Below are 25,941 nucleotides of genomic sequence, written 5' to 3'. Positions count from 1 at the left end.
TCACAATCCCATGAAACTAATGAAAATGTAATGAAGAAAAAGTTATTTACTCATTTGACAAGATTATGCCAGTAACTGTGAAACAGAAATTCAAAGATTAGAAATGCAGTTTCTCCCGTCAAAAAGCTATGAATCTGATGGCCTCAAATATCAGACATCCCTTCAAACTATACCTGCTAGGAGTGGAGACTATCTGAGTCCATTCCTGTGGACAAATCCTTGCCAAGAGTGCTTTCTAGCTTGGAAACAATGGGACGTTGAACGTGGAGGAAAGTGAGAGCAAAGATTCTGCATCAAAATGATAACGATTCCTTCAGTCCAGGGGAGGCTGAGTAGGTTGGATGGGGAATCTGAGTGTGAGTTCAATGCTCCGGACTTTATAGCTCCAGGTAAGCCGTGCAAGAACAAACTATAGGGTATCTGAAGAAGGTGCTTGGGACCAGCTTTCTCCTCTTGTGTAAATCCCTACCAGGATCAAAGGCACGCCAGGAGCTGAGCTGCTTACAATCTATCTAAGCTATTACATTCTATCTACTTACATTCTATCATTGACCAAGAGGGATAGCACAGTATCTTTTTCAAGAGGAAGATGTTATCTGCCTGTAGGAACCTGCAGATCCACTTCTTTGAGGGCAAGAGAAGAAACTTGTTCAGCGGCCTAAGCCATTCATTGAACTCTGGACAGTGCTGCAAAACAAAGCCCAGGATTCCCTCAACCCTTTGCTTCCCCCAGAAGATGCCAGCTAACTGGTCTTTGGTTTTCATCAATATGCTTCCAAGAGACCTAGGACTGCAAAGATTTTCCTTTTGCTTTCTGGACCCTAAGCATCTTTAGGAATTGGCCCCACATCCTCAGTTTTCCTTGAATCCTTACTTATTTCAGGTTGAACTGTTTAAGAGACTAACTAAATCCTTCCTTTACATCCAGATCAGCCTGATGTTCTTCTGTTACTGATACTACACCATCTGAAACAGAGCCAGCTGTCCCCTCAACAAGGGAGCAGTTAGCTTCTCACTGATACCCTGGTGAGAATATATTAGGAATCAGACGATCTGCATAGCTTTAGTGGTTTTGGAACCAGTGCTGGTAGTGTCACAAAGATAGTAAGGCTATAGAGATGACCTGGACGAAAAGTTGACACCTACCAGGAGTTCTCCCTGATGCTCTTTTTAAGTATATGTGTGGACTCCATGCTTCTTCACTCATTGTGATTACTTATGGAGTCCAAATTTACACAAGAAAATCTTTTTCAGAATGAGTGGTAGAGATAAAAATCCCATTATTTCATGGCAAAATAAGGTACCCTCACAAGTGCTTTTTAAAATAATACATCTCTATAAATAAATTTTTTTTCCATCAACATGAGAAAAAAAAAGGAGTGTTTGAATGAAGAGAGCAGGAATGTTGGATCCCAGTGGCTGGGCTGTGGCAGTTCCACTGGACACACAATGCCAGACGTTACACCATTCTCTCAAAGGATGACTTGTAGGGGTTAAAGCCAAATGGTAGGAATAATTGAACATGAAAGGACTCCTGGTTCCCTGGGGAACGCCAGTCTAATGCTGACAGTTGTCCTATGATACCTGTCCAACCACACCCAGCAATGAACAGGAAGAATCACAACTTGCTCACACACACCCTAGGAGAATTTGTTGCAGTTTTCACAGCTTCATCTTCAGCATTCCCTGTAGGAAAAGTGCAACTAGTGCTATATTTTGATTTATGAGCATAGATTCTTAGGTGCACAGAACAAAAGGACACCTCGGTCACCCAGGATCAGGAGGCGGAGGCCCAGAGTGAAGGGAAGCATCAGGAGGCTTGGTGAGTGGACAAGTGATGGACTAACAGAGTGAATCTAGAAACCAAGTCTCCTCACTTCTGGTCAGATGTTGGAGATAAAAATCTAAAAGGGAAAAAGCAAGCTTTAACAAACTATTGCTGATGAGTCCAGAAAATGAATAATTCTGTGGCCCTCTTGAGAAACTGCAAACATGCATATACTTTGAGGGCTTCTTCCCATTTCCATAATATGTTCCCATGCCTTGCAAAACGGTGACATGCCTCCTTCCAAACTCCTTCTATCTTTAGAAGGCCTCGCAAAAACCTCTGCTGTTGGATTCAGTCAACAAGTGAAATGAATGACTATCCCTTGACCATGGAAGCAATCCCACCTTCTACTCCTTTGTCTTCTTGTACCCAGCTTGTCTTGCTACACTTGAACTGGGTCACCTCTTGCATCCATCACTTGGACTTAGTCAGCTCCAGAGTCATGCCTGGGGCTGTATCCTCATCTGTAAGCCGGTGGAACAGAATTCCTCCTTGAAAACAACTCTATGGGTTTGATTTTAGGAAACGGGATATGATTTCTTTTGGGATCTCTATGGCCCCAATTTTCCAGTTCTACCAAAAATGTTCCTTTGTATTAGGATCTCTAAGTTGCACCAGAGTACAGCCTGGTTACTCCTACTTTGTCCCAAAAAACTACCCGGATTGAGTAGGTCATAACTGCATATTTTCGGACCTTCACAAGAGGCTACAAGGAAGCAAACAAGAGTCAACTCATGAGGCATCTCATGTTTCTGTAACTAGGAAGTTATTTTAGGAAGTAAACACATCTCTGATGGCTCAAATGAGTGTCTCTGTAGTTGGTTTCTATTTAGGTTGTGCTTGGGATAGATTTGCCAGAGTTTGTCAGGGTTCCGCAACAGCCCTGGTTTCACAATCCAGTTAAACCTAGTAGTAAGTATGTTCTGGTCTCTGAGTCAGGTTGAACTAAAAGCTCTCAGCGGACAGAAAGAGTGGTCCAGTTGTTGGATAGCAGTCATTGACCCAGTAATTCTAGATTGTCATTCTACCTGTCTTCTTTCTCCAAATAGCACTTTTCTGGGGTTTGAGTAAGTTTCAAAAGGAAATAATTATTTGACACAGTCTATGTATGAGTAACTTGAGGATGGTTACAATTAAGCAGTCAAAAGCCTAACCTACTACATCAGAAAACACATGTGATTGCTCTTAGACTTATCAGTTGGACTGCAGTTTGATCTCTAAGAGGAATGACAGGTGAGAGCATGTTTTCCTATTATGAACTGAGGTCAGAGGCGGGGAAATAAACTTATCCTAATCCCTCACTATGAGTGAGCTACATGTAACATGGTCCTTTTCTCTTTTGATTCCATGTACCTCATCAGACTCCCGTGAGAGGTGTTATTGTGTCCATCTTGTAGATGAGGAAACTGAAGCAGAGAGGAGAGAGGTCTTGCCAAAGGTCAAGCTTTATAAGAGGTAGATGAGATTTTAACCAAACCCAGTACCTACAAGGTCACTCTCTGCTACTCTGCTCCCCGACTCGAAGTCTCCCAGATGAGTGGAAATGCTCAGAACACAATGCCTTGCTCTCCTCTATGGCTTGATAGTAAGGTGATCACAGATCCATGGGTTCCCCAGAGACAAGAAGAATGCCTGGTGGCTGCTCCACTTGGCTATTGAGCAGGTCTTTCAAGTGGTTTCACAGTCCACTGTCAGGGGCAGAAGATAATGCTGCATAAATTACTCACCTGGTTCATGTTGGAATCCACTAGCTCACAGAGTTTGGTGTGACTGCAGATAATCTCACAAGCACTTCTTCTTCTCTCTCGAAAGGTTTTCCTGCCATTTTTCTGTTTTTAACTGAACAAGTTCAAGCATCTGCTTGTCTGCCGACTGTTCTTTTGTCCTTAGACATCTACTTCAGAGCTTTGGAACCTTCTAGAACTGGGTAGTCTGTAAAAAGGTTGTCTGGGAGGCCAACAGCTCAGAACAGTTTTGTCTTTATTGCAAAGCATCCAGGTTCCCCAAGGAAGACCGGTAGATCTGGTAACTGGGCCCTTCTTTCCCTCCCAGAACTTTTTGGAGGAGGAGGGGGACAACTCCACCCTCCAATGTTCCCCTGAGAGGTGAGGGGTGGACTCAATTCAAAGAACTGGGGGAGTCCTTTTGTTAAGCAGCAGAGATTTCCGCCCAGGGAGAGGCAAAACCCGCTCTGCCCCACCCTGAAGAATCACCTTTACAAGGACAAGTGAACGTCAGCCGGTTTGTCACTCTGTCCTTGTTTTCAAGAGAAAAATGATGTCTGCCTTGTCTCAAATGGGAGATGGCTTGTTCCCCCTATCACCACCTTTTTTTTGTCTAATGGAACCGTGATGGAAAACACCAGTTATTGAAAAACAAATTGAGGTTTCCATGACATGAAGCCATTGTATTTGATTTTGGATTGTATTTTCTTTAACCCCTTTTACGGCATAGAATTCTGGTGCCTTGCTCCCTGGATTTGTCTCCGTGCTATGAGTAGGCTTCCTTCACATTCTGGCTTACACGGGAACACAACTATTCCACAAGTGGCCTTTAGTGCTCTTTATAATATGATTTCCTGTAATTTTTAAACTGTATGTGTAATTTATATTCTGGCTCTGTCTAATATTTGAACAACTTTACTAGGTTGATTTCCATATATATTATGCAAACTATTCTTATCTGATTTTTTATGTTCTCTCTCAAAAATACTGCACCACTTATTAATAAATAGATGTTTCAATGGTTATGTGTAACAATGTTATTTGCTTCAAAATGGCTCTTCTTAAATCGTATTATTTAAGATAAACAGCACTGACTTCTGCAGAAGAAAACCCATAAATATCAGTGGCCTACCTACAACCTAGATTTATTTCTTGCTCTTTCCTTGATGTTCTCACTGGTTTCACTGTCTCCTTCCCTCCTCTTGCCCTTCGCACCATCACCACTAGTCTGTGAGTTGCCTGAGGATAGAAATTGAGTTTTCCTAAATCTTTGCCCCCAGAAACAAGCACAGTCAGTGCTCAAGAATGAAACCGCGAGTGAATGTGGCTATGGTATCTGTGGGTGTACTTGTTTGTTGCTGGGTAAAAATACTGTCACAGTCTGTACAGCTCTAGGCAACACAAATCGCTTATCTCACAGCTCCTGTGGATCGGGTGTCCAGGTACAACCTGACTAGGCTTCAGGATGTTACGAGACTGCAATGGAAGAGTCAACTGGAGCTGTCATCTTTTTCAATTAATTAATTAATTGATTCCAAGCTCATGTGAGTAGCCTCCTGGAGGGTCACTGGGCTGAGAATTTGCATTTCTTGCTAGGTGTTGGGCAGAGGCTCCTCTCGGGGCTGTGTCCTGTGGGCCTGTCCACAGCGCAACTGATAGCCTAGGTCTTGTTTCATCAAAGCGCGCAGGGAGAGGCTGCTGGCAAGATAGAAGTTGTAGTCTCATATAACATAGTCACATGATGGACGTCTCTTCCCATTTACTGGATTCTGCTAGTTAAGGACAAGTGGTAGATCTTGCCCATTCTCAAGGAGAGGAGATCACACAAGTGAGAAGCAGGAGATGAGGTCACAGCATATCAGCCACATTGAGAAACTGGAGAAATTCTCAAGTCAGCATGAACTTGGTGTTATCCTTTGGACCAAAGAGAGGAAAATCAGAGTTCAGACTCCTTCCTCCAGCTAACAGGGTATTTGTTACAACTCTGGCTGCAACCTCTATAAGCCCCTCCCAACCCCAATTCTCTTACACATAATAAGATTAAAGCCAATGTTTTTTGGTAATTCTGTTTTCTGACTTTTCTATTCTTACCTACTAATTCAGCAGAACCTTTTATTTTGAATAAAAATCCCTGTTTGCTAAATAAGGAATAAATGTGTTCACATTTATTGAACTCACTGTTGTGTTTGCTCACTTCAGACTCTTCCCTGCCTCTCTAACACTTTTATCATTCAGGGCCCAAGTAGGAAAAAAGAGCCACATTCACATTTAGATGAATTGAGCAGATTTTTTTTGACAGGCAGAGTTAGACAGTGAGAGAGAGACAGAGAGACAGAGAGAAAGGTCCTACTTCCACTGGTTCATCCCCCCCACCACCACCACCAAATGGTCGATATGACCTGCGCACTGCACCAATCCAAAGCCAGGAGCCAGGTGCCTCCTCTTGGTCTCCCATGCAGGTACAGGGCCCAAGCACTTGGGCCATCTTCTACTGCCTTCCTGGGCCACAGCAGAGAGCTGGACTGGAAGAGGAGCAACCAGGACAGAACCGGTACCCATCCGGGACTAGAACCCAGGGTGCCGGTGCCGCAGGCGGAGGATTAGCCTAGTGAGCCATGGCACTGGCCGAATTGAGATTTTAACAAAGGGATTACTTACGAAGATTTGATCAAGGTTTAGGAAAATCAACTTGGGATGGTGTCATCCGGCAGAGCTAGCAACAGTAAGGAGCCCTACATACACTTAGCCCTGCAAGGGCCAGACCCAGAGTTGTATGGCAAGATCCACCTGTTAAGAGCTGTAATCTCGGTTGGGCTGTTTGGGCACAGTACACAAGCAACCAGTACCTAACCAGCAGAGATGATGCTCAGGGAATTACTACTATAACCTCAGTCGCTTCCCCGCTTCTGAAGCTCTGAGCTACTTACTGTTGACTGAACCCAACAAAAAGGAAGTCTGAACCCAAAGGTAAAGGGAGCCTGGTAAGTATTCCCAAGCTGATCTTTAAGAAACAAAAATGCAATCACAATGAAATTATGGCACCTGAAAAAGAAAGGCAAATCTTGGAAGAGCATGGACCTCAAGGAAAATTTACCTTAAAGGTGGGCAAAGGAAGAGAAATACACAAGAAAAGTCAGGAAAGAGTTGACGGTAGAGATGGAAATGAGGAGAGGGTCATGGAACTAAAGAGAGGGAAGACTGAGGATGTAGGGATCATGGTGGTTCACAGGTAGAGTGATGCCAAGAATTTGAGGTCATGCAGAATGTGGGTGGGAAAGAGGTCACCGGATTAACATAATGTAACTAGTTTTGAGGAACTCTTCCATGAGAACAGAGAGTCCGAATCTAGATGTAAAAGACTTTAGGAAAGATGTAGACCAAGTGTTGAAGACATTAAGTAACAAAGTCATTTCATTTTGCTATTGTTACAGGAGACATGGGGAGAGGAATGTATTCATAAAATATGAGAAAAGATGGTGAGAGGAAGGCAGGATAAAGAACACAGGTAATTTAAGGGATAATGACGTTGAGGGGAAAAAAGAATCAAATGCAAAAGTAAAGCTTATAGCCACAAAGAGACTTGCTGCATCAGATGACGACTATGAGGAAGAGAACAGTTATGAAGATTACTCATCAGAAGCAGAAGAATCAGACTATTCCCAAGAATCACTGGACAGTAAGGAAGAGAATGGAAAGGACTGGGATGAACTGGAGGAAGCAGCTCAGAAAGTGGACCGTGAGAGTCATTACGAGGGAGAACGGAGTCGAAGCATGAGCTGGAAGAGGAAGTCACCTGTACAGTCTAGGTTGTGGCTCTAATCATGGTTTCAGGCATTGCTCTGCACCTGCCCTGAGAAGAGAAGGAAGTAGCTTCTGAGAGCATGGTGTTAATCAAACACCCCTTTGGTACCACTTGCAGCACAGTGTGTGGAGGTGCATGGTTTAGTTAAAGCATTATTCAATTATTATGAGTTTTAGGCATTATTACTCCCATTTTATAACAGAGTATAAGTAAAACAGTCATAACCTGGGCCCAGGACCATGTACTCTCCAGCATCACACTGTTTCTTTTAGAGAAGCTTCGCCTCCCAGACCATGTGGCCATGTGGGCAGAAGAAAGAATGTGTTGTCAGAGAGGCTGAATTGATGGGATAAAAAATTAGTGATCCTTACATCATGTTGCTTCTCTCTGTTGTCAGTACCTTAGGGAGAACTGCTTCCTTATGAGAGGGAGATACTTGGGATGGGAACTTTGGGAGAGTTATCTAAGCCTTCTGTGCTTTGGTTTACTGTCTATAAAATGGGGAGACTGCCCTACCTTGAAATCTTATCATCTGGACCAATCACTGTAGAGCACTCAGCAAAAGTACCCAGCACAGAACAGATGTTCACTGAGAGACAGCTTTGGCCTCTATCCTATGTCCACACAGCAAATCGTCCTAATTTAAGTGCGCACAGAAATAGAGATGTGATGTTGGGTATAAATAGTTTACTTGCAAAACAATCCCACGGAATCTGAAGGAGTAGAGTGAAACCAGGAGGGACAAAGGCCATTAATGACTGAGCTAATCCCTGTGAGCAACTGGGCTCAATTCTATGGGAAACCCTCTCAGAGGTTATGTGATATGCACCAAACAACCTTTCCAACGAGGGCACTCACTCACTCTGTGTTATTGACTCCTGTTCTTTGTTGGCTGAGGGTTGCCCCTGGGTGTTAAATCCTCTATGCTCTCATGTTTCCCAGTGCTGTAGCTGAGCAAGCTTCAGCATGGTGAAGTCCTAAGGTAGGGAAGCAGGGAGATGTGGCCAATGGGGGGCTTGCTGGGAACTCCACTCCAACTCCAGGAAAACCAAAGGTAGGGAGAAAGGCTATGGGACAGGGCATCAGCAGCATCCAGCACATAAACCTCCTTGAAAACACTGCATACACAACGGTAAAGTGAAACTCGGCCAGGTTGCCATGACGTACTCTGTGAATCAAAAGACAGTGTCGAACATTGGCGAGCTGGTCATGACCCACAGACTTGGTTCATTGTAGAAACCGTGCCTACAGCCTCTCAAAGGCAAGGTAGACAACCACTGATCATCTGCTGGACAGCCATCATGTATCTGCAAGACCCACATCTGTCACAGCCAAGGCCTGTGGCCAACTTTACAGTTATGCAAAGGGCTTGCATCTTGCCACCACATATTCCTTAGCTAACAAAACTTACCCACCCCTCATCTCTGGTGATGGCATGACCTACAAAGAAAGAACATAAAACTTATATCCCTGAGAAAATTCCTCTCTATCTGTAGAAATGGAGCAAAAGCCCATTAATTACCTCACCATCCAGGTACTCCTAGGAACCAATTATTGTGCCCAATAATGTCAGCTTCCAACAATGAGCACGGGCATCCACAGGGCTTAGGACCCAGTGGCTTCCCCACACTGCAGACATGTAAAGTGTCTGCCCTGAAAAAAACCCGATTGCTCTGTGTCCTGCCCCCACATTAGATATGAGAACATGCCCAGTTTATCTTCTGGTTCTGGGCAGTTCAGCCTCAGGCCGAGCAGAGAGTTAGTAGAAGAAAGAAACGAGAGATGAAATTAGAAAAGCACCAAGAATCAAGTCATAAAGGATCTCCTAGACCATTTTAAGAACATTGGCTTTTACTCTGAGTCAGAAGGAAGTCACTGCAGAGCTTTTGTTTGAAGGGTGATGAAAATCTGATTTGTTTTTAGAAAAGGAATTTCTCTGGGTGCTGTGGATGGGGAGAGGACATAAGCAATAATGTACTGGCAATAGTGCAAGTGAGAACAAAGAATGGCTTGAAGCAGAGTGATAACAGGAGAAAGTGTGAAATATTTGAAATATGGACAAATTTTCAGAGCATGGTAGAATTTCCTGATGTAGTGGATATGTGGTGTGAGAGAGGTAGAATCATGTAGGATGATGGTAGAGTTTTTTGTACTAGTACCTGGATAAGTGAAGTTATTGTTAACTGAGATACAGATTGAGGAAGGAGCAGATTGTGCCATAACAGCGTGAACCTGGCTTTGTGTACCTTAAATCTGAAACACATATAAGACATTTCATCAAAAGGCCCAGTAAGTAGTTGAGCATGAAGTCAGAGAAATTGTTCAGGGCCATAGATTATATTTATACATGCATATCTAGGTCTATCAACCCAAGTATACATAACATGAACAACCATGAGATAGGATAAGATCCCCAAGTGAACAAGCGTGGAGAGAAAAGAGAAGACATCCAAGAACTGAGTCCTCAGGCACTGCATATCCTGAGATATGGTGATAAATGAATGTGGAAGATCAGGGGCCCTGGTGTCAAGGATCTGAGATCTTTGGCAAGGAGCTAGATGATAGAAGAGCAAGTCAACTAACAAATACAACAAAATTAGAGTTTATGGTGCTGAGCAGAATAATTACAAGATCTTTGGTTCAACACCTTCAGTGGGTGACATTTACAGTGATAACTGGAGATACAAAGAAGCTAGTGTTTGAAAGGGCAGAGGAAGAGCATCCCAACTGGCAGGAACCACCAGTGCAAAGGTGCTAAGGCTACTGCTGACAGGCTATCAACAAGGGGCAGGTATCATGACATGTGGCAGGGACATAGGAAGGAAACTACTACATCAGTTCTTGTGGGTCAGGATAAAGTGCAATTTTGGTTCCAAGATGATAGACTAGCAACAGGATGGTCTGATTTGCACAGGGCAAAGTTAATATTTTTAAAAAGGGGAGAAAGTTTACTCTCAGGGTAAATCTGGGTGGGGAGGAACTGCAGTGGGAAATCCTACATGAGCAGTAGAAGTGGTCCAGACCCATGCTGAAAGAGCAGACATGCAGCAAAAGATCCACCAGCTTGGATCTGGGGAGGAAGATGCCCACCCCAGCAAACCAGGTGACAGTGGACAAACTCACAGTGCTGCTGATATAGCAGGAGGGAGAGCTTGGTGAACTCTATTTTCTAAAGTTCAATGTGGATCCCCCACAGCAGCAGGTGACTGATCACCCAGAGGTGGGTGGTGGTGAGAGAAAAGATGGCACATCTCTCCCCCCTCTTCCCTGCTACAGCAGAGACCTGCAGCCATTTTTGGACACAGGCAGGTAGCAGCCACCCCTGCTCCTGTGCAGGCACCCAGCAAATACTGGGGTCGTCCTCCATCCTGTCTGCAAGGGCAACCACACCAATGCAGAAGCAACTGAGGAAGAGGGCCTCCACTGCACCAGTTGCCTGGCAGTGGAGAGGAGGGGAGTTGCCCCAATGGAGGGGAAGTCCCACCTGTGGGACTCTCATACATGCCCAGCATAATTATAAAGCAGGCATGGCTGCAGCAGGTGGACACTTTGCATGCCTCCCAACCACAGACTTAATCAGAGAGAAAAACCGACATTCCCCACTGACATCAAAATCAGCTTGGAAGGACCACACACAGACAGCAGCTCTAGGACACTTAAGTTTCCTTGCAGACAGGATTGCTAGCACGGCAGATTAGCCCACTAATAGACCCTGAGAGCCCTGGGAGCTGAGACTGAGGAAACAGTGACTGCATGAGAGGAGGCAGAGTGTGACTAGGTTCTGGGCACCCACAGAGTGCTTCTCCACACCTCCACAAAATCCTCGGTTGCCTAGAGCACTCATAGCAGTGGGAACAGTGCTCACAGGAAAGATTCCACGGATCATATGTGTAGTTCATAAAGCAGTGCTGATGAGTGCTGAGCACACTAGGGATTAACACCTGGGCATTCCTCAGCTGGGAGGAGGAGGACTGATTGCACCCACAGAGGTGAACATTCCTCTCCATCCAGTTAACCAGAGGAGAGGTACCATGCCCAACTGGGATCTTACTCTGGATACTCATAGCACCCTGGAGCACTGAACAGAGCACCCTGGCCACACCCAGCACACACCTCTTGGTATTCACTGAAAGTGTAGATGTACCACTAAGCCACAGAGACACCGATCAAAGATAAAAGCCATCAGGCAAAGAAAATTCCACAAATGCCTAAAAATAAAGGCAAAAATTCAAGAAATAAGAATAAGGAAGACACTATAAGTCCCCCAAACCAACACTACAGCATTTCAATATTAGAATGTGAAGAAGAAGAGACTGAGAAAATGCTGGAAATGCAATTCAAAAAATTAATCATCAGATTACTCAGAAGCAATCAGAAGCAAATTCATGAACAAAACTATATATGACATGAGTGAAAATTTTTCCCATGAAAATGAGATCTTAAAGAGAAATCAAAATAAAATACTTAATGAAGACTTCAATAGATCTAATAAAAAATACAATGGAAAGTCTTAACATCAAAGTTGGTGAGGCAGAAGAAAGACTATCCAAGCTAGAAAACAAATATCTGAAATTTTATAGTCAGATCAAAAACAAGAAGAAATCAGAGAACTTAAAAACAGTGTTGGAGATATAGGGGATACTATCAAAAGACCCAACATATGAGTCTTAAGAGTGCCTGAAGGTATGGAACGAGAAGGGACTAGAAGAAGGCCTACTTAAATAATTACAGAAAACTTCCCTAACTTGGAGAAAGGAATGTCCAAGTACAGGAAGTGCATAGAACTCCTAACAGATATGACCAGATAAGATATTCATCATGACACATTGTAGTCAAACTTTCCACAATAAAGCAAAAAGAAAAGATTCTAAGATGGGCACAAGAGAAGTGCCAGATAACTTTCAGAGGATCTCCATTTAGACTCATAGCGGACTTCTCATCAGAAAACCTACATTCTAGGAGAGAATGGGGAGATATATTTCAAGTCTTAAGAGGAAAAAAAAACTGTCAACCCAAGAAAGACCTTCTATAACAAACAGAAATTTTAAAAAAATTATCACCACTTGTCCAGCCCTACAAATGATGCTTAAGGATGTGCTACACACAGAAACACAGGAAGAAATCTGTCATCATGAAAGAATGTGAAGACAGAACCCACCCCCAGTAAAAGTACAAAAGAAGTCCAAAATAAATGATAGGAACATTCGTGGAAAAATGGCAGGACCAAGTGGTTACTTATCAATAGTTACCCTGAATGTTAATGGTCTCAACTCTCCAGTTAAAAGATATAGACTGGCTGAATGGATTGAAAACCAAGATACATCTATTCGCTGCCTACAAGAAAGACCAACAATGATATACATAGACTGATAGTGAAAGGATAGAAAAAGATACTGCAACTAACAGGGAAAAATTAAAGGTCAGGTGTAGCCATCCTAATATCAGACAAAATAGATGTTAACACAAAAACTGTTAAAAGAGAAAAAAGGACATGATATATGATTAAGGGATCAATACAACAGGAAGACATGGCAATAATAAATGTATATGCACCAAACTACAAGGCACCTGGCTACCTAAAAGAACTATTAATGGATCTAAAGGGAGACATAGACTCCAATACAATAGTAACAGGGCACTTCAACTCCCCCACTTTCATCACTGGATAGATCAACCAGACAGAAAATCAACAAAGAAACAACTGAGTTAATTGATACTATGAACTAAATGGACCTAACGAATATGTACAGAAGTTTTCACCCCACAGTAGCAGAAAAAACATTCTTCTCAGCAGTGCACAGAACTTTCACTAAGATAGACCATATACTGGGACAGAAAGCAAGTCTCAGCAAATTCAAAAAAAATCAAAATCACTCAGCAAAGTGAAGAGGTAGCTGACAGAATGGGAGAAAATATTTGCAAACTATGAAACCTGACAAAGGATTAATTTCCAGAATCTATTAAGAGCTCAAGAAACTAAACAACCACAAAAAAAACAACTTAGTCAAAAAGTGGGCAAAGGTCCTGAACAGACATTTTTCAAAAGAGGACATTCAAATGGGCTATAGACACATGAAAAAATGCTCAGGATCGCTAGCCATCAGGAAATGCAAATCAAAACCGCAATGAGGATTCACCTCACCCCCATTAGAGGGGCTCTCATACAGAAATCAACAAACAACAAATGCTGGTGAGGATGTGGGAGAAGGTTCCTTAATTTACTGTAGGCGGGAATGTAAACTGGTACAGCCACTGTGTGTAAGACAATATGGAGATTGCTCAAAAAGCTGAGTATGTACCTACCATATGATCCAGCCATCCCACGCCTGGGAATTTATCCAAAGGAAATTAAATCACCATATGAAAGAGTGATCTGTACAACATGTTTGTCTCAGCTCAATTTACAATGGCTAAGATTTAGAATTAACCCAGATGTCCTTCAACTGAGAGCCAGATAAAGAAATTATGGTATATATACACTATGGAATACTACACAGCAGTAGAAAAAAATGAAATACTTTCATTTACAAGAAAATGGGTGCAACTGGAAACCATTATACTTCATGAAATAAGACAGACACAAAAACATAAATACCAGATGGTCTCTCTGATCCATAGTAACAGAGTACCTCAAATGTAATCTATGCAGACACTTTGAATGCATTGATTTTGAACAGCCTGTGCTTTGACTGTTGAGGAATATTTTTTTAGTTTGTTTTTTTCTTTTTTCTTCATAATAATCAATGAACTCTCTACTTAGTGTAGAGTTAATTTTATGAGTATAAAAATTATCTGAAAAATTGATCTCTGTAAAAAATAAGATTGGGAAAGGAAGAGGGAGGAAAAAGAAGAGAAGAAGTATGAATGGGAGGGGGGAAATCATCATGTTCCCAAATCTGTATATATTAAATACATAAGGATGTATTCCTTAAATAATTCAAAAAAGTGGAATTTTATTATAGATGCTAGAAATGCTGTAGGAAGATTTTATGCAAGGTAAATTATATAATCTAATTCTTTAATAGATTTCTCAAGGTGGGCATTTGGCCTGGCCATTGAGATGCCTGCGTCCTCTATCAGAGTGGCTAGATTCAAATCCTAGCTCGGCTCCCAACTTCAGCTTTCTGCTCCTGTGCACCCTGAGGGGCAACAGCGATGGCTCAAGTAGTTGGGTCTCTGCCTCCCTTGTGTGAGACCTGGATTGAGTTCCTGGCTCCTGACGTTGGCCTGGCCCAATCCTGGACATTGTGGATGCTTAGGAAGTGAACCAGTGTCTGCAAACTCTGTTCTGTCTGCCTCTCGAATAAATAAGCAATTTTTTTCATGCAAGAGATTTCTCTTTCAACACATGTACATATTCCACGTACATGAACTATCCAGAGAAGGGAAATCTGTAGATTGAAAGGAGACGCATGGTTTTGTCTAGCAGGGTTGGGAAAAGATACGGATTAGCTGGGAAAGAGCAGGAGAAATCTTAGTGCAGCAAGGAAATACTCAAACTAGAATGTGGTGACTGCTGGATTTACCAAAAGCCATTGAACCATATTCTTAAAATGGGTGAATTGAATAATATGTCCATTATGCCTCAACTAGGTTGTTGTTTGAAAGTTCACTATGGCTGATGTAATGGAAAATAAATCAGGGAAACAAGATGGTAGCAAGGTGTCCAGGTGCAGTACACTTGGGACTGGGTCATTAGCAAAGGACAGAGGTCTATTGTGGCTCATGACTTTGCAGTCTGTGAAGCCCAAGAGCATGGCACTAGCATCTGCTTGGCTTCAGTTGAGAGCCTTGTGCTGCTTCAACTTAAGGTGGGAAGTGGCAGGGCAAACAGGTAGGAAGAGATAAAGCATGATGGCAGCCCTGCTTTGTAACAACCCGCACTTGCAGTACCTACCCCAGTCCTGCAAGAGTGAGAACTCTTTTAAGAAAGACACTAATCCTTCTTTTAAAAAAAAAAAGATTTATTATATTCATTTGAAAGAAAGAGTTACAGAGAGAGGTAGAGACAGAGAGAGAGAGGTCTTCTATCCGCTGGTTCACTCCCCAGATGGCCACAATGGTCAGAGCTGTGCCGATCTGAAGCCAGGAGCTTCCTCCGGGTCTCCCACATGGGTGCAGGGGACCAAGGACTTGAGCCATCTTCCACTGCTATCCCAGGCCGTAGCAGAGAGCTGGATCAGAAGAGGAGCAGCTGGGACTAGAACCAGCGTCCATATGGGATGCTGGCACTTCAGGCCAGGGCTTTAACCCACTGCGCCACAGGGCTGGCCCCTGACACTAATCCTTCCTGATGATCTAATTACCTCCTGCAGGTCTCATCACCTCCCAACAACTAAATTTCAACATGAGTTTTGGAGATTGCAAACTGTGTTCAAACAATAGCACTAGTGACAAGTTGGCAGGCAACTCCTATAGCCAAGATAAGCAGCTTGAATGTGGTGCCTAAAAGTATAAAGAATCTAGCTATATAAGTTCCTAAACACAAGGAGGTGGCAAATTTTCCCCATAAAGAGACAGTAACAATTTTAGGCTTTGTTTATCATACAATACCTATCACAAATGCTCCACTGTGCTGGTCTAGACAAAATGCTACCATCTGTGATACATAAAGGAGTATAGCAATGTTCCAATAAAACTTCATTAAAGGACACTGAAGTCTAAGGACATACAGTTTTAGCATATCCCAAAATAATCTTTATGAATTTTTTCAAGCATTTAAAAATGTAAGACCAGACCAGCGCTGTGATGTAGTCAGCTAAGCCTCCGCCTGCAGCTCCTGCATCCCATATGGGTGTCAGTTCGTGTCCTAGCTGCTCCTCTTCCAATGCAGCTCTCTGCTTATGTCCTGGGAAAGTAGTGGAAGATGACCCAACTGATTAGGCCCCTGCACCTGCATGGGAGACCTGGAAGAAACTCCTGGCTCCTAGCTTTGGATCAGCCAAGCCCCAGCCATTGCGGCCATCTGGGAAGTGAACCAGCAGATGAAAGACCTTTCTTTCTGTGTCTCCCTCTCTCTGTCTGTAACTCTGCCTCTCAAATAAATAAAATCTTTAAAAATTAGAAAACAGAATAAAAATATAGGGCCATTCTGAGCTCATAGGCTATATAAACGCAGGCAGTGGGGTTTGCCTTTCCTGCTCTAGGCACCTGACAAAATGGACCAGCCTTCTCTTTAAAAGATTTCTACTGGTCTGTATGCCAGATGGTGCTTGGCCCACAGACCTGTACGACAGGAAGGAGACATCATCACCAGGTGCCTCCTATTCTGCTCCTTGAATACGTGTAATTATCATCAGGAAGGTTTCCCACCCTTTGCTGAATCGATGGATTGTCATTCCACTCACGGATTCTATTCAGCTTATCACACAAGCATTTTTTCCTCCAATAGAGTTGATCCTCTTACACCGCCCAGAGTTTTGGGTAGGATTATTATTCCCTTTTTTTTTTCTTCAGGAGGATTTAAAGCAAAGTTGTCAAACCTTCCCCCACTCCTATCTTTCACTAAGAGCTCATATAAACCCCACAGCTCTGACCTAGCTGTTAATCTTTCTGGCTGTGTAAGTTCTTTGAAGTCATTTATCCTGCTCAGGAGACAGGTAAGCTGTATACTGTAGATATTTTAAGACCCCTTTGGTTCCCCTTCTTCCCCAAAGCATGAGGCCAGCTAAGGAATGCGCCTGCTATAATTCCCAGCTCTGGGCTCCTGCATGCTGAATGATATGAGAGCAATTTCTATCATCCAGTATCTACACTGTGCTTAGCTAAGACTCCATCTCTTGATCACAGTCTATTGCTTTCCATTCTGCCCCTTAAACTATTGATTAGGATTTTTTTTTGACAGGCAGAGTGGACAGTGAGAGAGAGAGAGAGACAGAGAGAAAGGTCTTCCTTTGCCGTTGGTTCACCCTCCAGTGGCCGCCGCGGCCGGCACGCTGCGGCCGGCGCGCTGCGGCCGGCGCGCCACACTGATCCGATGGCAGGAGCCAGGAGCCAGGTGCTTATCCTGGTCTCCCATGGGGTGCAGGGCCCAAGCACTTGGGCCCTCCTCCACTGCACTCCCTGGCCACAGCAGAGAGCTGGCCTGGAAGAGGGGCAACCGGGACAGAATCCGGCGCCCCGACCGGGACTAGAACCCGGTATGCCGGCGCCGCTAGGCGGAGGATTAGCCTAGTGAGCCTCGGCGCCGGCCTGATTAAGATCTTAATGTAATCATCAGCTGAGAGGATGGCTTATCCTCATATCTGTGATAAAGGAAACGTGGTCTTCAATAGAAAGAATTGGAATGAGCAAAAAGAATGCCCTTAAAGATGGCTGGCCTCAAGGGAACAGCTCCAAGTTGTACTTTCTTGCTCCTCATGAAAGGCCACATATACAAAGGTGGTCCCAAAAGATTATACAGCTCAGTGATGCCACAGCTGTTGTAGTTTGTGTAAATACAGTCTGTGATATCTATGCAATGACAAACTCGCCCAACAGTGCATTTCTCAGAATGTGTCCCTGTCATTAAATGACACACAACTGGGTTTTCTTAATCAGTGGCCAACCAACTGTGAATTTTGATGGCAAATATAAAGGTTCCAATCCTGATTGACCTGCCTGCATTCTCTTGTGTCACTTGCACATCCAAGCCTCAGTTTCTTCAAATTGTAAAATTAGAACCTAATGAGAAGTCTTACTTTGATGACCAATGAGTTACCATATGCAAACTCCTTACAGATTAGATAGTTCAACAAATATTAGCCTTCACCACTCTTTCATTAGATATTTAGCTTAAAGGCAGACCCTGAACCTTTGGTGTTGTCTCATAGACTCTGGAGACAACAACCTGATTTTAAAGTTCAAGATTGTCCTCATCACCTAATGCCATTGAACCAGTCCCCAAGCCTTGGGTCCCTCCTCATGAAGAGGGAGCTGGGACTAACAGGGAAGATGGCTGAGTAAATGGACCATCATAATGTGTTAAGAACATCTAGCACTGGCCTAAATCAAGTGTTACTTTGGGCTGGTTCTCATCTCCCTACTGTCTGCTGATTCGGTATCTGATTGTCTTGTTTGCTTCATGGTATGCTGAGAAAGGCAGGCTTGTCAGGTTAAACTAATCTGGGTTGATCTGTGATCCTTGTGATACACAGATAAAGTAATACAAGGCCTAATGGAGACTCCAGAGATTTTGCACACGTCCAGATCCAGGATACAATGTGGACTTGCTGTGAATTAATTCACAAGGGTCTTGTTGAGATTCCTTGCTCATCGACTACACAAAAGTTCTCAGTCCTTCTCCCAGGATTGTTACTTGGATTTCTAACCCCTCCTGTCCTCCAAAATGCTTTGAAATAACCAATTTTGTTTGTTTTCAACATCCAGTCCTTTGGTGTTCCCCTGGGATGGTATGTTGAGGCAGAATAAGATTTTGGAAAAAGTGTATGAGAGATGGTCCAAGTTTTATTTCTCCCATGGAATGGCCATGGGCTCATGAGAGGGATGCGGCTCCTTCTCTGATCCCCAGGTCTTTCTCTGTGTAATAGCAATAGCAGTGTCTCTCTCATAGGATGACTGCAAACTAGCAGAAATTCTTTCCCAAAGTGGAGGCTCAATAAATTACACTATCAAGGAGGGAACATTTTTTCGGTCTGTCCTCCTACATTCAGTACCTGGAGCCCTACAAATTGCACTGACCAAAAATGGATTAACAGGAGCAAACGGCTTATTGCATTGGCTTGGGGCAGGAGGGCTCAAATAAATGAAATGAAAATCCCAAGGGGACAGTCAGACTTGGAGGTTTTTATACCTTCTTAGCAAGCATTCAATAAATCCACAACGAAGTGATAAGACAAAGGGAAGGGGCTCGGGAGGTTTAGAGGTATTTAGAGGTGGAACGTGGTGGGAAGGAAAATATATGGGGGGACCAATAGAAGATACGGGCTATCTTAGTAAGGTTTGGTTGTGCAGGCCTAGCTCAAGGCCAGCTGTTTTCCTCCTGGTTGTGAAATACCCCCGGGAGAGGGGATTTACAGCAGTATTCACTCCTCCAAAATTCCTGCACTGGGTCCGATAAGGGAAGCTCTGAGAAGACTTCTACAGCTGCTGACTGTATGGCCTGAAGCTCAGAATAATCCATGTGCCAAAGTGGCATATTTTGGGCTGGCTTATTCTAATCCTCCCCAGTACATTATTATTGTCTATCTTTACATGACTTGCTTTTCTGCAAGTGTCATTGAAGAAACAATGATTTATGAATAATTGTCCAAAAATAGCTATGGAGACTGCAGGGAAATAATGACAACCTTATTTTGGAGTAGAGTTTTGGCCATCTGATCCGGTCTCTGTAAGACAGAACTGAAGACTGTAATCCCATCAGGTCGAAACCCTTGTCTGTCTTGCCTACTATTAGAGTACCAACATCTTGTATCTATGTGTTAAACACTCTTATGGAAACTTACTCGGCACCATATACTCTCTCTGTATTTTATCATGTTTTATAACACATTTTGGCCCTTGTGACAGCCTTGAATGTGGAAACTGAGACACCAAGCTGTTTATTAACTTGTCTGATAACAAATGACAGGGCCAGGAAGTAAACCCAAGCACAGCAAATTCTCAGGAATTTCTTCCACTCCCAGCTCACCTTCCAGATTGATTCCAGTGCCTACCAATGGAAAATTTCTGCTCTTCTCAAGCGAAGTTTACACAGCCTACATTTTAAACGGGTGTTACTTTCATACCTACACACGGTGATCATGTCGTTTTCAGAGTTTAGTCTTCAGCATTCTGTGTACTGCCTGGCACACAGCAAGTGCACAATGAAGCCTCACCATCACTCCTTTTAGCCTCAGTCTCTCAGCTTTAATTATCCTGCTGATTCCACATAGCAACTGGCCGACAGTGCTGTAGACACTCACATGTACTCATGTATCATTTTCCTCTGTGTGAGCAGTAGTGATGCTGAACTGGAGACTGTGTCCCAGCTAAACAGCCAGGAAAACCAAGGAAGAGATACTAGTACTCCCTGAATAGTCATGCTCCAGCCAGCCTCATATTCCTAGATTTCCTGCACTTAAAACAGAGAAATGTGGAGTAATTCCGGCATGATCTGTAACAGCAAACACATCACTTCCTTCCAAAGCGCAAGAGTTGCTAAGTAACCCTCCAGCTCTCTCCCTTCCACTGCCGTGTAACTTAGTGACTTAGGAGGCCTTGACACCAGTTAATGAAATACAAGAGGGTGGAGCTTCCAAGGTGGCAGTGTGGAGAATTCCCTCTCAGGCCACCCTAAAGAGGGAAATAAGCAAGAATTCAGGTTCTGTTGTTGAATTAAGTAGATGAGATTGTGCAGTTAAATAGCTATCTCAGCATTCACTTACCTTCCTAACTAGTACACAGCGTTTTTCAGGTCTTCATTTTTTTTTTTTTTTTGACAAGCAGAGTGGACAGTGAGAGAGAGAGACAGAGAGAAAGGTCTTCCTTTGCCGTTGGTTCACCCTCCAATGGCCGCCGCGGCCGGTGCGCTGCGGCCGGCGCACCACGCTGATCCGATGGCAGGAGCCAGGTACTTATCCTGGTCTCCCACGGGGTGCAGGGCCCAAGCACCTGGGCCATCCTCCACTGCACTCCCTGGCCACATCAGAGAGCTGGCCTGGAAGAGGGGCAACCGGGACAGAATCCGGCGCCCCGACCGGGACTAGAACCCGGTGTGCCGGCGCCGCTAGGCGGAGGATTAGCCTAGTGAGCCGCGGCGCCAGCCTCAGGTCTTAATTTTAACGAGTTGCAGAAACTGTCCTCAAAGAACATTCAGCATAAATATACTTGGTGATCCAACCTGTTTCCTTCAAGCATTTGCTTGCTTGCTTCCAGGTGGCTACAACCATGCTGGGATTCCTGCTACAGTGTTCTCCAGGGAGGCTGTGTGTAGGCCTCACCTGTGTCCTGACCTTTTGGAACACAGGTAAGTCTAATTGCTCCTGAACAAGTTGAGCAAGACTTCTCTGAAATGACTGGGACAGGAAGCTTTGGCTTTTAGATTTTTTGAATTGTGGAATAGTTGCATTTCCATCACGAGATATCTCAAGTCTAGGCATGAACTTCACTTATGTTCCATACACACCTTATTCACATAGCCTGAGGGTAATTTTTATAACAGTTGTAATGACTTCATGCATGAAACAACGTTTCGTGGTGTAGAGTTTTCACTTTGGGCATTGTGTGGGTGCTCGGAGGGTTTCAGATTCTGGATTTCAGATCCTGGGGTTGGGGATGCTCAGCCTGTGTTAAGTTTGGGTGCTCACGTGCTTTAGAGAATCTCCGCAGCCAGCATCTCTGCTTGGAATCCCGACTTTGCTCAAGTGGGCAATCATTAATTCCCTTTGCCTGTTTTTTTCTTCTCCTTGACTTTTGCATTTGAGTCTCGTTTATGCAACAGGATTCTCTTTGCTTCCACTACTACTGTTCTCTTCCAAACCATTGTTTCTCTTTTCTGCATCAGGAGAGAGCTTTGTTCATCAGCCCCCTGCCTCTCCTCTCGTCTCTTCTTGACTGTTCTCCACTCTTCAGCCTGAGTGATCTTTCTATAAGTTTTCAAAAGCCAATTTCCAAGCTCCTTCCTCATTCTCACGCACCCGCAAGTTCATCATTGACTCCCTCCTCCTCCTTGGAGAGCATCTCAAGCCCTTTGCACGCTCTCTCTGATCCGATGTGCCTGATTAGTGCTAGTTCCTGCAAATCTCCACCTCCTTTCCATATGCTCTGTCACTGTCCACCTCAGATGGTTATTTGAAGGAAGCAGACCCTGGGAACATGGTGTTCCCTCCACACTGAACACTCCATCAGTTGACTAAGCAGTACTCTCCATCCTTCGAATCTCAGTTCAGCAGCTCCTCCCAGCCAAGGCCTCTGGGTCACGGAGACACGATCATGCTCTGTATTAAACACACTCATGGTTTTGTTCAAAGTATTCAATGTTTTCATAATTACATCCTTGAGTTCACTTCCTTGCTGTCTGCCTCTGCAGTGTACAAATCACGTAGCAAAGTCTAGGGGGAAGGCTTAATAACTTTATCATCAATATTATAGTATTTCAATAAATGACAAATGATTGAATGGAAGAACACAATAGATGTGGGATTTTAAGCACATGAACTCACAATTGCAGATCTTAATGTTCTTATCTACAGAATGGGTGTTTTAGATTAAATTCTCTCTGATGTTATATCTGGGTTATAATTTCCCTGATACAAACTTATTTACCTTAGTGTCTGGCAGTAGAGGAGAAATCAAGAGAGAGAAAGGAATGACCTTCCTACCTGCAACAGGTAAGTGGCAGGTGCTCCTCCCTAGCTAGCAAGTTAGGGCAAATTCCTTGACTTCAGTGACACTAGTTTCTCCAACCCTAAGTGGAAATTGTCCTCTCTAAAGCTCCACAGTGATAGCAATGGTTCCTATGATCTGCTGATTACTTTATGATTCACTGAATACTTGGATTCTCAAGATCTTATCAAATCCACAAAGATCATATTTTGTTTTTGAGAGAAGATGTTGTAATGGGAGGTACTGTTGTTTGCCATCATCATCTCTCCCATTCTGATGGCCTGGAACAGGCTGTGCAGGGTGATGGTGAAGGCACTGCACCACAGAGCACACACAGGAGTCAGGGACTGGGTGTCTCCTCCTGAGCATTTGGGAAACAAGCAGGATAATTTTGGGGTATGATTTGATTTTTACTTGATCTTTATTTCTAAAATTGTATTTGTTTTTAATTAGAACATTCGTGTGATTCAAATAGCAAAAGGTTCAAGTGCTTATATAGTTAAAAAGCTCCCCCCGGGCAGGTGTTGTGGTGCAGTGGGCCCACTCGGGCTGCCCACATTGCATATCAGAGTGCTGGTTCAAGTCCTGGCTACTCTGCGCTTTCAGTCCACCTTCCTGATAATGCAGCTGGGAGGCAGCAGCAGATGGCCCAAGTATTTAGATTCCTGCACCCTCATGGGAGACCTGGATGGAGTTCCTGGCCCGTGGCTTTAGCCTAGCCCAGCCCTGGCTGTTGCAGGCATTTGGGGAGTGAAAAAGCACATGAAAGATCTGTTTTTCCCACTTTCTGTCACTCTGCCTTTTAAATAAACAAATAAATACATCCTTCTCTAGCCACTGGTGTCCTTGAGAACACAAATTGTTCCAATGTATTTTGAATAATGAGAGTTTTCCATAGATATTTACCATATTTGAGCCTCTAATGTTCTCCCCTTTTTAAATGGGAACTTTTGCTCTGCAGGTAGTCACAAAGATAAAAGGTGATGAAATACCAAGCTTGAAGAAGTGAGAAAAGTGCCAGCTTTATGTTGCCACTATGGTGGCATTTAAAAAAAAATATTTATTTATGGGACCAGCACTGTGGCTAATGGGTAAAGCCGCTGCCTGGAGTGCCCACATCCCACATGGGCACTGGTTCAAGTCCCAGCTGCTCCACTTCTGATCCAGCTCCCTGCCGATGGCTTGGGAAAGCAGCGGAAGATGGCCCAAGTGCTTGGGTCCCTGCCACCCATGTGGCTCCTGGCTTCAGCCTGGCAGAGCACTGCCCGTGGCAGCCATTTGAGGATTGAACCAGTAGATGTAAGATCTCTCTCCCTCTCTCTCTCTCTGTATCCCTGCCATTCAAATAAATAAATCTAAAAAAAGAAAGAAAGAAAAAGAACAAAGACTGCACAGGGCCTATTACTGCGGCTAGGAAGGTGTGAGAATTCTGCCAGCCCTGCAGCAGCCTGGCTATCTGGAGCTCGGATGATGCTGGGTCCCTCATCTGCATGGGCAAATGAGAAGCAAGGTCAGTGTGCCACCCACAGAGCTCATGGCAGCTGCTACAGAGCCAGATGCTCGTGCACAGGGCTGGGCGGTGCAGGGAGACAGTTGGACTCTGGTTGCTGGAAAGCTTCTGGCCCACTTAATCATAAATACTTGTCTCGGACTTCCTTTCATTCTAGCATAAGCCCCCACCTCTGATAATTTCACTGCAGGAAAGGACACCCACACACCCCTCCCAGCTCTAACCCTGGAAGCTCTAATATTGAACTGAAACACTTGGTAACTGGTAAAGCCAAATAGGGTTCAACAGGCAACAACTGAGCTGACCTGGTTTTCACCAGGGCACTTGACAAGCAGAGAGGAGCAAGCTAAATGTCCATCAGTGGATGCATGAAGAACAAAAATGTAGTCTACACACACTGTGCAATATTACTCAGCCTTTAAAAAGAAAATTCTGCTAGATGAACCCTGAGGCCATCATGCTAAATGAAACAAGTGTCACGGGACAGATACTGCATGATGTCACTTACATGAGATGCCTCGTAGTCACAACTCTTAGCAGCACAGAGCAGAAAGGTGGTCCCCAGGGCCTGACGGGGTGGGGGGTGGATTGGAAAGCTTGTGGCGCAGAGAGCATAAAGTTTCAGGCATGCAAGATGAGTGAGTGCTAGAGATGTTGCCGTACAACATAGTGCCTACAGTTAACAGCATGATGCTGTGCACCTAACAGTTAAGGAGGTAGATCTCACGTTTGATATTCTTACCACAATAAAAAAAGTAAATTGGGAGAGGACAACATGTACAAAGAGCTGAACTACCTGTGTCTAGCCTAATGTGGGATTTTGGTCTATCACTATGGCTTCCAAGAACGTTATAAATTGTGCAAGCCTGTACTGCCAGGATATTATTTCATTCATTTAAAACATTGTTATTTCAGTGTCTGGAAGTAAAGAAGTTAAGAGAGAAAAAGATGGGGCTCTCCTTGGTGCAACAGGTAGGAGGCCAGTCCCCAACCCTGACTCAATGTACTGTACCCTGGTTTTTCCCTCTATAAGGTCACAGAGGGGTAGGCTGGTAGTCTTGTAGTTAAGATGCCCCCGTCTCACACTGGAGTGCCTGGGCACAACACGTGGCCAAGGCTCCCAACTCCAGCTTCCTGCCAGTGCAGACCCTGGCCGGCAGTAAGTGACAGTGCAAGTAGTTAGGTTTCTGTGTCACTCACATGAGAGACCTGGACTGAGGTCCTGGCTCCCAGCTTTGGCCCAGCCCAGCTTTGGCCACTGTGTTGCATTTAGGGAGTGAACCTGCAAATAGCAATTCTGCCTGCCTCTCAAAGAAATAAATAAAACTTGAAATTATCATAAAGCACTTTCTCTATCCAAATGTAACCTGCAAAATGCTTTCTGTGAGTCACAGTAACAAATGCAGAGTGAGTCGATATCTAATACAAAACAACTGATCCTCCAGGTCTGCTCAAAGTCCCTTCCACGGGGTGGCCCTCTGCGGCTCCCTGTGCCAGGCCAGTGCTCACAGCGGCTGGCTGCTCCCTCGCAGACCCTCCTCATTTGTCCATCCAGAATCTCCTCTTCTCTACCCAGGCCACACAGAGGAAGTTCCGTGTGGCCAAACGCCTCATTCTCTCCCATTTATCTCCTTACATACGACACCTAGCCTGTTGCTCAGCCCTTACTGGGTATCTGTTGATTGAATGAATGAATGAGTGCCTTTGACACTTCAAAGTGTCTTTTGACATGTTTGTCTTTGGCAGCATGGGAGTCTGGAAGGGACACATGCTG

At 44.1% G+C, this 25,941-nt stretch overlaps 1 protein-coding gene across 1 annotated transcript in view; it reads left to right on the top strand.

Moving 5' to 3' along the window:
- Positions 1 to 21,220: 21,220 nt before the first annotated feature.
- Positions 21,221 to 25,941, top strand: part of HHLA1 (HHLA1 neighbor of OC90) — a 38,476-nt gene continuing 33,755 nt past the window's right edge. The window contains exons 1-2 of the mRNA XM_070075922.1: positions 21,221 to 21,299; positions 22,603 to 22,662. Coding sequence (XP_069932023.1) covers positions 21,221 to 21,299; positions 22,603 to 22,662 — 139 coding nt within the window. The remainder of the gene's footprint in view (positions 21,300 to 22,602; positions 22,663 to 25,941) is intronic.

This window comes from Oryctolagus cuniculus, chromosome 6 (assembly GCF_964237555.1).
Source record: "Oryctolagus cuniculus chromosome 6, mOryCun1.1, whole genome shotgun sequence".
Lineage (NCBI taxonomy): Eukaryota > Metazoa > Chordata > Mammalia > Lagomorpha > Leporidae > Oryctolagus > Oryctolagus cuniculus.
The sequence above is the reverse complement of the archived record's forward strand: the minus strand, read 5'-3'. Positions and strand labels throughout refer to the sequence as shown.